At 55.7% G+C, this 12087-nt stretch overlaps 1 protein-coding gene across 1 annotated transcript in view; it reads left to right on the forward strand.

Annotated features, from left to right (window-relative positions):
* LARP1 (La ribonucleoprotein 1, translational regulator) overlaps nt 1-11537 on the forward strand; it is a 48499-nt gene extending 36962 nt beyond the window's left edge. Inside the window, exons 12-20 of the mRNA XM_074838638.1 lie at nt 342-701; nt 1898-2021; nt 2646-2851; nt 2948-3054; nt 3439-3590; nt 3888-4032; nt 4275-4384; nt 4898-5025; nt 5554-11537. Coding sequence (XP_074694739.1) covers nt 342-701; nt 1898-2021; nt 2646-2851; nt 2948-3054; nt 3439-3590; nt 3888-4032; nt 4275-4384; nt 4898-5025; nt 5554-5775 — 1554 coding nt within the window. The 3' untranslated portion in view covers nt 5776-11537. The remainder of the gene's footprint in view (nt 1-341; nt 702-1897; nt 2022-2645; nt 2852-2947; nt 3055-3438; nt 3591-3887; nt 4033-4274; nt 4385-4897; nt 5026-5553) is intronic.
* Nucleotides 11538-12087: the final 550 nt, after the last annotated feature.

Raw genomic sequence — 12087 nt, forward strand, 5'->3', positions numbered from 1 at the left:
CCCATCTTGAGACCTGCTTTGGAGCTCTGTTCCTCAGTGGTGTAAATAAGGTGTTCTCCCCAGATGGGCAGCTTCTGGCTGTGGTAAGGGCTGCCCAGGGAAGTGGTGGAGTCCCCATCCCTGGAGGTGTTTAAGAGTTGGGTTGACATAGCACTTAAGGATATGGTGGAGTTGAGAATTGTCAGTGTTAGGTTAATGGTTGGACTAGGTGATCTTCAAGGTCTTTTCCAACCTTGATGATTCTGTGGTTCTGTGAAGGGGCAGTAGTTGGGTCTCCAAGCAGTAGACTTGTGTTGCTGCATGGTCTTCACTCTGTGTTACGCTTTCCCCCCTACCTGTAGAAACCAGAGGAGTCAAAGACACCACAGCAGCAAAAGCAAAAGGACCAAGATGAACCTGAGGAGCTAGACTTCCTCTTTGACGAGGAGATGGAGCAGATGGATGGCCGCAAGAACACCTTCACCGACTGGTCAGACGAAGATTCGGATTATGAGATCGACGATCGGGATGTGAACAAGATCCTCATCGTGACGCAGACACCTCCTTACCTGCGCCGGCATCCTGGTGGGGACCGGACTGGCAACCACACATCAAGGGCTAAAATGAGCTCGGAGCTGGCCAAGGTGATCAATGATGGGCTGTACTACTACGAGCAGGACCTGTGGACAGAGCAGTTTGAGCCAGAGTATTCACAGATCAAGGTGAGACCAGCTGATCTGAGATCGGGAGTGCGTGTGGGGCACGGGGAGCCTTGTGTGCAGCAGCCTGGCAGCCTTGTTGGTGTGGGGTGGAAAGGGCAGTGCAGCAGGTTACAGCTCACTCGTGGGGTAGAGCTAAGCCGGGATTAGTCCTCTTGCAGAGCTTGGGATTCCTGGTTGCCAGCATCATGCTCTGCTATATCAGGGATAAACACAGCTCTGTAACGTGGCGTAAGGCTGCAGCCAGGTAAACAAAAGTGCCAGTAATGAGGTGACCTGGAACATGGGGCCCATTGCTCTGCTGTCTGCCAGGGTCTTGGCAGGCAGTACCAGATCCGTGGGGGGAACTGGGTGTCTCTGCTCTGTCTATAGTGCCCAGCGCTCCCATGGAGACCACACTTATTGGGGACGGGTTCATCGATGGCTGGGCTGCACTTGGCCTGTGCTCTTCTCTGTTTTGGTGCCAGTTTGCATAGACTTGGGCTTTTTATAGAAAGCCCATCTGCTGCTTTGAAACATTTGAGTCCCAACTTGGTGACTCTCGCAGTTGGGGACTTGCCTAGACTCATTCAGTGACGGAAATTATTTTGGCTGCAAGGTGGGATGGCCTGTTGGAGCTACCAGCTGGGCTCAGTGTTCCCATGTCTGGTACCTGGCACGTTGCTGAAGCGGTGCTGCTGTCTGGGGTGGCAGAAGCTGAGGGCTGTGGGGAGAGCAGCTGACAGAGGGACAGTGTGTGTTGGGGTTATGGGTCCTTCAAATACACGGGGAGCATTGTGTCCCACTGCCGGTGTGGCTGTGACAGTGCAGGGAAGAGGCTCCAGGGACACAAGAAGGTGTCAGGGGCAGTGGGGTCCATGGCCAAGCTTGCCTTGAACCTGATTGCACCGGCACTGACCTAGGTTGGTAAAAGTCTGAAAAAAGCAAGTGATGGTTAGTGGACCTGCCTCGTAGGATCCCTGAAAGCTTGGGAGCAGCCAGTGGCTCAGATCTGGCCCGTGCAGTGCCCAGTTTTCTGTCTGCTGCATCTCCCCTTCCTACCTCTGCGCAGCACCCTTCTGGGCACCCAGGCCCTGTGGCTGCACTTGGTGCCCAGCATTGTGGCTGCTGCACAAGCAGAGTGATGGTCGTGCTGAGCTGATGGGGTGAGGGGAGAAGAGGGCAATTGGTTGCTTCATCATCTTCGTCTTCCAATGCAGCAAGAGGTGGAGAACTTCAAGAAGGTGAATATGATCAGCAGGGAGCAGTTTGACACCCTGACCCCAGAGCCCCCTGTGGATCCAAACCAGGAAGTCCCTCCTGGTCCCCCCAGGTTCCAGCAAGGTAAGAGACAGGGGGCACAAATGGGTGGAACTGAATTTGTCCTTATTCCCCCTGGTGAGAGGTACTTGGAGGTTGCGTAGCAGCTGGGGAGAAGGAACTGGGGCCACAGGCATGTGGGATTATCTTTCCCAGAGCAATGCTCTTCTCTCAGCTTTATGTTTTGGGGCTCCAGAAGAGGAGGCCCAAAAGCAGGGGTGTCCCAGTTGAGTGAGAAAACCTTGGCAGACTTTCATGTAGCTCCCTGGATGTGACTTTCCTCTTGGACCCTCTCTGAGTACCTGGAAGGCAGCTGCCTGCTGGGCCTTGTTTGCCTGTGCGTGGCCCCTGGTGCCCTGTCTTCCTCTTGGGGAGGGAGGATCTGTCGCTGCTGTTAGCCCCTAGGAAGCAGATACTTTGTGAGATCCCTGGAAGCTCAGTCCTTGGATCTGCTGCTCACGCTTTGGGCTGTCTGGCCAAGCTGGTGACATGCTGGATTTGAAGCTGCTTGTCTCGGAGGGCTGGAATGTGTCCCTGCACTCCTGCCCCTGCTGCTTCCTGTCTCCCAGATGGATGTTCCTTGGCTGTAGGGATGCTGTCATGCTCAGAGCTCAGCTTGACCCAGGGTCGGGGTGTTTCTCTCTGTAGTACCTACAGATGCTTTGGCTAACAAGTTGTTTGGAGTCCCTGAACCTTCAACCATTGCCCGGTCTTTGCCTACGACTGTACCAGAATCACCCAACTACCGCAACGCCAGGACCCCCCGGACCCCTCGCACGCCTCAGCTGAAGGACCCGACCCAGACGCCCCGGTTCTACCCAGTGGTGAAAGAGGGCAGGACGATAGATGCCAAGGTGGGACCAGGGCTGGGGTGCGGGACGGGAGCTGGGGTTTCTCAGCTGGGGACTGGGGAAGAAGGGGACACATCCCTGATGTACTGTGTCTTGCAGACTCCACGGAAGAGGAAGACAAGGCACAGTTCGAATCCCCCGATGGAGTGCCACGTGGGCTGGGTGATGGACTCTCGGGAGCACAGGCCCCGAACTGCCTCCATCAGGTACTGGAGACAGGCATGCGGGATCACGGAGGGGCCAGAAATTGGAAAGGGAGCAAGTGTGGGAGGGAAGGGAAAGGCAACATCTGGTTTTGCAGGGGAGGTTTCTTGTTAGGTGGCTGCAGAAAGGACTGGGACTCAACTTGTCCCTCCCGGAAAAAGCTGAGGAAAGTCTGAAGCCTTGGAATATTGAGATGAGACTCAGTTGGAACCGTTGGTTCCCTTCCTAGTAGGATGCCCCATGGCTCAGGTCCCAAACCCAGAGTAGACAGTCACAGGGAATCAGTGGGACCAACAGACAAGTGCCATAGCGTTGAGTGTGACCCCACTCCGCTGTCGGCTGGGTGGTGCCAAGGACGGGGGTTGACAGGAGTCTCTCACGCTCAGCTCCAGCCCCTCGGAGGGGACGCCGGCCGTTGGAAGCTACGGCTGCACCCCGCAGTCCCTGCCCAAGTTTCAGCATCCTTCGCACGAGCTGCTCAAGGAGAACGGCTTCACGCAACATGTCTACCACAAGTACCGTCGGCGCTGCCTTAACGGTAGGGACGCCTGTGCCGTGAGGTGTGGGGCAGGGTGTCTGTGTCCCACCGCATCGGGGGCAGGGTACGGCTGCGGAGGACACACACGGGGCTAAGCAGGGTCTTACGGGACAACCTTGCTGGGAGCTGATGTTTCCCTGCAGTTTGTGACAAGCGTGAGCTGTGGCTCAGGGTGTCGTGTGCTGGGGCTGGGTGTAGTCACAGTGCCACAGGGCCCTCCTGTACGTGAGCCCCTGTGCAAGAGCTGGCTCCCTGGGAGAGGATCTGCCTTGTAATCATCCCCTCTTCCCGAAACAGAGCGGAAACGACTGGGCATTGGTCAGTCCCAGGAGATGAACACGCTTTTCCGGTTCTGGTCCTTCTTCCTCCGAGATCACTTCAACAAGAAAATGTACGAGGAGTTCAAGCAACTGGCTGTGGAGGATGGGAAGGAGGGATACAGGTAGGAGAGGAGGGGCAGAGTGGCCTTTTCTGGGAGGGGAGTGAGGGAAGAAGGGTTCAGTCTTTTGCAGGGCTCACAGCAAACCAAAAGCAGCATCTGTACCTTGCTTGAAGGTAGGACTGGGGTTGCCCTCAGTGTCCCCTCCTGCTGCTGGTACGCAGCAGAGCTCTTGCCTCAGCAGCGTCTCTGCCTGGGTGTTGCCTGCAGCGGTGTCCCATCACCACGTGCTGCTCTGTTCCCAGGTACGGTCTGGAGTGCCTTTTCAGATACTACAGCTACGGGCTGGAGAAGAAGTTCCGGCCAGACATATTTAAGGACTTTCAAGAAGAGACCATCAAGGATTATGAAGCTGGTAGGTGCCTTCTTTGTCCTCCCCTGGGATTGGCAGTGATGTAGCCCAGCAGCATGGCTGCCCCTGGGCCTCTTCTCGTGGCTTTGGGGAAGCCCCATAACACTGTAGGTTAATGTGTGTGATGGGGACCGGGTGGGTGTTGTGTTGTTTACTTCATGGGGGAAGGTTGAGTGGATGCTCACAGTTCTGAACGCTGCTGAGAGGGTGGAGGAGGGCAATGGGAGGCTTTAGCTCTCCCAAAACACTTCTCTAGAGGCACCGGTTCTTCTGGGATTTCTCAAGGCCATGCAGTGGCTGAGCCTTGCCACCACCAGGTCAGCCGAGCCTGGGGACATCCCCTGCCAAGAGGGCTCACCATTACTGATGTAATGAACCTCCAGGTTCTCAGCTGTGCCTGTCGGTGGGCCAGGAGGGTCCATGGGACGAGTGATGGGGAAGCCTGGAGGAAAGGGTTCTGATGTCTGGTTTGATTTTTGTCCTGTTGATGCCTGGTTTGGTTTTCTTCACCTCCAGGACAGCTCTATGGGCTGGAAAAGTTCTGGGCCTTCTTAAAATATTCCAAAGCCAAAAATCTGGACATTAACAGCAAACTGCAAGAATACCTCAGCAAGTTCAAGCGCCTCGAGGACTTCCGAGTGGATGTGAGTAGATGTAATGCCTGCACCACGCTGGCCCCTGCAAACACCCCTCAGCCCTCTCCAAGGACTGAGGATTTTGGGGGCTAGTCCCCAAGCAGTGCCAGGCAGGGGAAGTCAGTGACACCTAGTGTCATGCCCTGTCATTGCAGCCAGGCCAGGAACAAGTCGCAGGGTTTGAATATTGCACATCCACTTTGGGGAATTGAGTGAGCCCATCTTTGAGGAGGGAGGAAGAAAGGGAGCCCTGATAGCTTGAGTGGAGCCAGCATTGCGTGGAGCTTCGGCTTCTGGACTGTGCCCCTGTTGGGAAGGAGGTGCCCGAGAGCAAGTTGTCACCCTTGTGCTTGATTGGAAGTCAGTCTGACTTTTAGCAAATCTGGCTGTGGTAGATTTGGAGAGGAGGGCAGGTTCCTTGTGGATCAGGGAGAGAAGTTGCAACTGGAGGTTTGCAGGAAGGCTGTTCTCTGATCCAGGGGGAGGGCAGCTGCGTTTGGAGGAGGCTGTGCTGATACTAGGGTGCTTCTCTTCCAGCCACCCATGGGGGAAGAAGGTGGACACAAGAGATACCCTACGACGTCAGGGGGAGATGGCAGGAAGCGCTACCCATCCCAGTCTTCCAGCAAAACGGTCAGCCAGTGCCCATCCAGCCAAGCCCACGCCTCACCCAGCCAGCCTGCGCAAGAGGATGCCAAAAACCTGAGCCAGCAATCCCCCGCCCCGTCGGCTGCAGAATCGCAGACAGTGGGGAAGTAGAGAGGCTGCAGTGTCTGCTTCCTGCCGGGGGATGGGGTGGGTTGGTGGGGGACTGGCTCGGAGAAGGGGAGACGTGAGGGGGTGGGACAGGAAGGGAGCTGGAAGGTGGGTACCCAGGAATAGACCGCTTGGGAGAAACTTCAGCGCACACGATTTTTTCTCTTGTGGCTGGAAAGCAAAGATGATCTGCATCTAAAACACCCATTTTGCTATTACAACCCTGACCAGAGCCAGACCCGCTCCCAGCAGACCTAGCCTTTGCTTTCCCTTCCCTCCCCTCCTGTGTACACACTCATGTCTTAGTGTCTTGTCAAAAAAAAAAAAAAAAAGTTCTGGCTGGCTTGGAAAGGGGAGATTTTTTTATTATTATATATATATATCAAGTTTTAAATTATTGCTAGAAGTTCGTCTGGATTTACCAAAACAAGTCTGCTCTGTGCAGCCCCAACGCCTCCCCTCTGTGTCTCCCCTCGGATCACAGGGCAGCCCGCTCAGGAAGCTCGGAGGAGTGAGGTTCCCCAATGGGGGACCGAAGCTGCAGCGTGTCGCGATGCTGCGGAGCCTCTGACCTCCGTGACCTGGCTGACATCTCCCATTCCACGTACGGCGGTGCCTCTCCCACACCGACCGCCACGACAGGAGCATCGCCCTGTTCGTCCTCCTGATCCCTCCTCCCCAGCATCTTCACCTCTAACTTTCCCGAGGGTCTGGCTCTCCCTCTGCCCGCCTCTCCCTTCCATCATGGACAATTTGGAAGTCAACCAAAGGACCTTTGCCAAGGATAGGCTTGTTCTGACTCCTTCCTGCGAGGACGGCTGGTGGGAGGCCGGCAGGCACCTGGACTCGAGCCTGCGTGGACGGTGCACCCACTGCCCCAGGAATGCCCATCGCATGCAAAGACAGGACTTTGCCGAAGGAGGTTTTCTCTTCCCTTGGAAAAATGAAAAATAATGATGACAAAAAACCCCCCCACAAACCCCTCTAAAACAACACAACAAAAAAAACTCTTTAAAAAGACATCTCCCTTTGCTTTCTTCCTTGGAAATATTATTGAAGAAAAAGAAAAAAAACAAAAAACACAAACAAACAAAAAAAAACCACACAAAAAAAAAAAGTTGCCTTATGGTGGAGCTGGACCGAGGAGGCTCTCTGGCTTCCTGCACCCTGGGGTGCGCTGGGCTCTCGGCCCCCCTGGCCCAGAGACTCCTCACGGCATTGCTGCCGAGCTGATCTTCCCCGCGGCCTTTCCTCTGACCCCGCAGCTCGCTCGGATGCCTCCCCGCATCGTGGAGACCCCCCTGCCAGCCCTGATTCTCGTGGGGGAAGGTGCCGAGGGCAGTCAAATCCAAGACTTGTGCTCACGAAGTAGTTGAAGCCGCTCCGTTGTGTATATACCATTGTAGCATCCTCCCTACAACAGCGACTGTACATGCTTACGGCCTCGCTCGGACCTGCCGAGCTCTCTCCGGGCAGGCTGGGGCAGGAGGTTGGTCTGCTCCAGTCTGTGCCTCCAGCGCGGTCAGGAGGTGAGCAGGGAGATGTGTCACAGCAGCTGGAGGGACTGGTCCTTGCTGCGAGCAAGCGGGAGGGCTGGCGTGTCCCTGGTGCCACTTAATGCTGTAGCCTGATGAGGGAGCGCCGCAGCCCCGGACAACTTGGGTCTCCCACAGTCGTCACTGGCCCCGGGGTTGCTCGTGGGACTAGCGCTGGGTGTGAGCGGAAGACCTGCCTGGCAGAGGAGGGCTCTCGCCTGGGTTTGCTTGTGCATCGTGTCTTGGCAGGCAGCTGAATGGAGTGTCCTGCTCAGGGCACTGTCCCTGCGCATCGCTGAGGGCTGAGATAACACCGTGCTGCTCCGTGCTTGGCTGGGGCGAGGGGATGTCTGCAGAGCTGCTGTGGCATCTACTTGGTTCCTTCGCCCAGCCACCAGGTGGGCTTCGGCAGGCAAACCCTCCCCGTGAGCCACGTTCCCTCGCAGGGGACACGTGTCAGAGAGGGGAGAGCTGCTTCTGGGGCCCAGAAGTAGCACTGGAAGGTCCTGCTCCTGCCCTAAGGGTAGAAGCTCCTTTTCAGCCAGAGCCGCTTGCCTTGCTGCCGCTGTGCTCCGTCTCTGGTGTTGGGATACCTGCTTTGCAGCTGGCTTGGTTGTGGCTCCAGCACTCCGTCCTGGTGAGCTGCAGAGCGTGCTCCTTCGCGCGGTGCAGAGCGGACACCGCAATGGGCTAATCAAAGATGCAGCTAATTGCGTTACCCTCTCTGCAAAATCACAAGCTGGTAACGAACAGTGTTTTCCCAAAGTATCCAGTTGATCTAGAGCTGTGTCTCATAGCTGGGGAGGAGAAGTTGTGTCTCTGAGGCTGTCCCCATACAGCTGTGGGGCTGGCGGGTGAGAGCAGCCAGGAGTGGAGATGAAGAGGGCGAGCTGGGGCGAGTTTTTGATCAGCAGTGGCTGTGGATGCTCGCGGAGCCCTGGCTGCAGTTACCACCTTCCCGAACTGACACTGCGTTGAAGATGCTGCTTTAGTAGGTGGGGGGGGGAGGGAGGGGGGGAGCTGGGCTGGTCCGCGTGGAGCAGCTTCGTGAACTGCTGCTAGAATCGAAAGCACAGCTGGGTTTGAGTGAGGCTGGGTAGCTGCTACTTTGCTGTTTCCTGGTGGTGTGATCCTGGCCTGGTCTGTCCGCCCCTGCCACATCACCCTGCAGCTCGGTACCGCTCGCAGGCCCCATTTCAGCACGCCAACCTGTCTGAGTGCGTGGCTTGCTCTGTCACAGCAGCAGTGCTCTGGGGTTGCGGGGTGGTATCTAGGCAAGACGGGCAAGTAATGCTTGTACAGTGCTGCGGCTGAGACTGTTATCTCTGGATTTCCCCTCTCTCGTGAGCTGGAGTCAGATCTCTGAGGTTAAGGATGCGGCCGGGTTTGCCCCTGATTTGGGAAGGACGAACCTCGGAGGCTGGAGATGGGAGTTGATCAAGGACGTTGGAGATGCGTTGCTGGGGTTTGCAAGTGGAAGCGGGTCTGGATGTGCCACGGGTGGTCCTTGCTGCTGTGTCCCTGTGCTCCTCTCGTTGGTGCGTGTTCTCTTTTGAAGCCAATTGTCCGTGTTTTAGCAACAAATGAAATAGGAAATTAAGAGGAACAAGCTCCTGCTGTGGAGTTGTTGCTTGTGGAGCAGACTGTGGAGTTGCTTGGGTGGTAGAAGAGGTAAGACATTTCCCAGAGAATTTCCCCAAATCTGAATTGATTCTAAATTATTTTTTTTGATTTCTAAGGCTGAGACTCTAGTCTTGGCACAGAAGAGTTTCCCCTCCCCCCTGTGCTGAGTCAGTGGTTTGTCACATCAGTGTGGCTGAGGGCCCGGTGTGAAACCCCCCCCTGTTTCCCAGGGGAAGAACAGTCCCAGCGGTCCCACCACCCTCCAGATTTGTGGACTGTGTGCCTTGTTTTACCGTCTGTTGGACAGCAGCGCAGCCAGGGACCGAAGGGAAGATGGACCAGGCAGCCGTTGCTTGCTCCTGCCTGTCTTCCTCCAGCCTGAGGGAACACGGGGCCCTTCACGGTCACTTCTGCGCTGCACCGGGGCGGTGGCAGAGGGCGGGGAGCTCTGGGTGCTCTGGGTCCGGGGCTCCATCCCGCACCCCTGTGCGGCAGGAGGAGCCACGGCGAGGCCGGAGCTGCAGAGTGCCTGCTCCGTGCCAGGCTGAGGAGGGACTGGCCATGGTGGGGCTTTCCCCCGGCCTGTGGCCTGCACGGGGACGGGTCTGTGGAGACACTTGGCCTCTTGCTTGTAGCTGCGTACCCAAAGCATCACACAGGGCTCGCTCCACCGCTGGACCAAGGGACAGCTGTCCTGAGAGGGGTTTGTTTTTGAGGAAGCTCTTGCCCTCCTCCTGGGGAGGGAGTTTGGCCTTGCTTTTAGCTTGGATGCTTCACCACGATCCCGTTTTGTGCTTTTTTTTTTTTTAATTTTAGTGGGCTGAGTGGTTGGGCATGCGGATTCCTGTGAACGCTGATGGGTCCTGCAGTTCGTGAGGGCTTCACAGTGCTGGCACCCAGCCGCCAGCTCGGCTGGAGGGAGCCCCGGCTGCTTTCGGAAGGGCTGGGGGAGGCTGTTGGGCCCGCAGGCGGAGTGGGGGGGGCGATCCCCATCTCACCCCTCTTCTCCAGAGGTCCCAGGCTGCCACAGCCCAGGGCTCCTCGCCGAGGCCAGCCCGTCTTTGGGATTCAGGCAGTTGTAACGGGTACAGAGCTCTGGCACGGGGTCAGGAGTGGAGGTGGAAGGTGTGTTTTGGAGGAGGCTTTATTGCTTTGCCATGATCATTTGGGGGGGGGGAACAAAAAAATTTAAAAAGTAATAATCCTGCTGCTCTGTTCGCCTGTCTGTCCCTCTTCCTGCTGCCCCCCTCGCACCCCAGATGGTGGCTTGTCACTGTAGCCCTTGGGGTCCCTCGAGTTTCAGCAACTGCTCATCTTGCTTGGGACTGGTCGACTGTACTGTAACAAAATGATGCGTTAACCTCAGTATCCTGCCACGTGTCTGTACACGTTCCGCATGGCAGTGCAGAGGGGGCCTTCTAGCTGTTAATGCCTTTCCAGTTATTTTATCAAAAGGAAAAAAAAAAAAAAAAAGGAAAACTGTAAATGTAGCAAGCTGTGTTTGCAATGCTTATTTTCTCCTGTCTCCTCTGAGACTGGTTATGTCACTTTGTCACTGTTTTGAAATGGATGCTAGGTTCTTTTTAAGAGAGGGTTGCTACACTTGATGTTAAATGCCTCACTGACTTTTTTTTTTTTAAAGTTTCCAATACAGGTAATAGATGAATGACTTTTTTTTTTTTTTTTTTTAAAGAAAATGTTCATCTCGGTGGCACGGAGCGGGTGGCTGGAGGGCAGCGTTTCAATGAGTAGTTTACAGTTTCACTTTCTGCAGACACTTGAACATAGGACCGATGTATCTGTGACAAGCACACCCCCTTGGTGGGAAGCTCGGGAGGAGCGGGGAGCGCCCTGGGTGCCAGCCAGCGCCCCGTGGAGCTCGGGGCAACCCCGGGGTCCCCGCGCTGTCCCCCTGCGGCTCGCTCCCCAGGTGTCGGCCCCGCGCGGGGGCGGCTGGTGCTGTGGTGCCCCTCGCGGGAGGGGGTGCCTGGCACCACTTGGTCCCTCGAGCCTCCCCGGTGCGGCCCCGCTCCCCCTCCTCCTCTCCCAGCCTGTCCCGGTCCCGTTGGGGTTGGAAACCTTTGGATCTGTGGCTCAAAGCCCCGCTGAGCTGCACCCCGGTGAGGGTGGCCCTCTGCTCGCTCGCCTGGAGCAAAAGGGGTGATGGTTCGATGTGCTGGCCCTTCTCAAACCCTGTGTGTCCCGACCTCAGCCTTCTGTTTCCCAAAACTAGAAAGTGTGTGCAACCTTCTTCAGCTGCATTTATCGTAGAGACAAACTTAAAATGACTCATCACAGACCATGTATCACTTGGGAGGAAAATCTTGTTAATATGGCCCGCTGTACATGATCCATCTTCTGTCGATAGTACATAATCTTTGACCCATGTGCTAGGATCATCATCACATATAAAAGGAAAAGAGAAAAATGTAAAATACTTGAATGAGAGCTTGTATTATAACATTAATATTATTCAGAGTATCTGCTTTCTAGGCTGATGTGATTCATTATTCTAGTAATGCTTTAGTCCTTTGTAATTTGTGGTAATTATGCTTTTTCCTTTTTAATACAAAAAAAATGTATAAAAATAAAAACTTCAAAAGACAATGCAGCCTGGGTTTTCTGTTCTGCTGACTTGCCCTCTCTGGGGGGCTGCAGGTGGGTGAACAGGGTTCATCCCTGTGTGGCTGTAGGGACTGGAGGAGGAGGGGGGGAGTTGGCTTCTGCGGGTGGAGCGGGGCTGACGGCAGGTAAGCGCAGCCCAGGTCAGCCCTGTGTGTCCCCTCCGCGGAGGGCAGGGTCTGGCAGCGGCGAGAGATTCGTCACTCTTGTCCCAGGCCCCCAGGCAGGACTGAGACTTAGAAAATCCTGGGGAAAATGTGCAGCATGTCTTGAGATTGGTTGTGTAGGTGTGTATAGTTGCGCATAAAGGTGCGGGTGCTTTTTGTTGGGTCCTTTTTTGCAGGGTTTCTCTGATCTTCACCCAGCTCAGGGCAGCAGCAACTTCTTTCCTCGGAAAGTCTCTTTCTGTTGTTTGTCATCGTACAGAGTCTTGGTTTGTGCCTCCTTTTGGCGTGCGGGGAGCGAGGAGAGTCTCAGCAGGAGGAGGTGAGGTACAGGGGCTTCGTCAGCTCCCAGCTCTGCTTTCCTGTCCCAC

Source organism: Strix aluco, chromosome 13 (assembly GCF_031877795.1).
Source record: "Strix aluco isolate bStrAlu1 chromosome 13, bStrAlu1.hap1, whole genome shotgun sequence".
Lineage (NCBI taxonomy): Eukaryota > Metazoa > Chordata > Aves > Strigiformes > Strigidae > Strix > Strix aluco.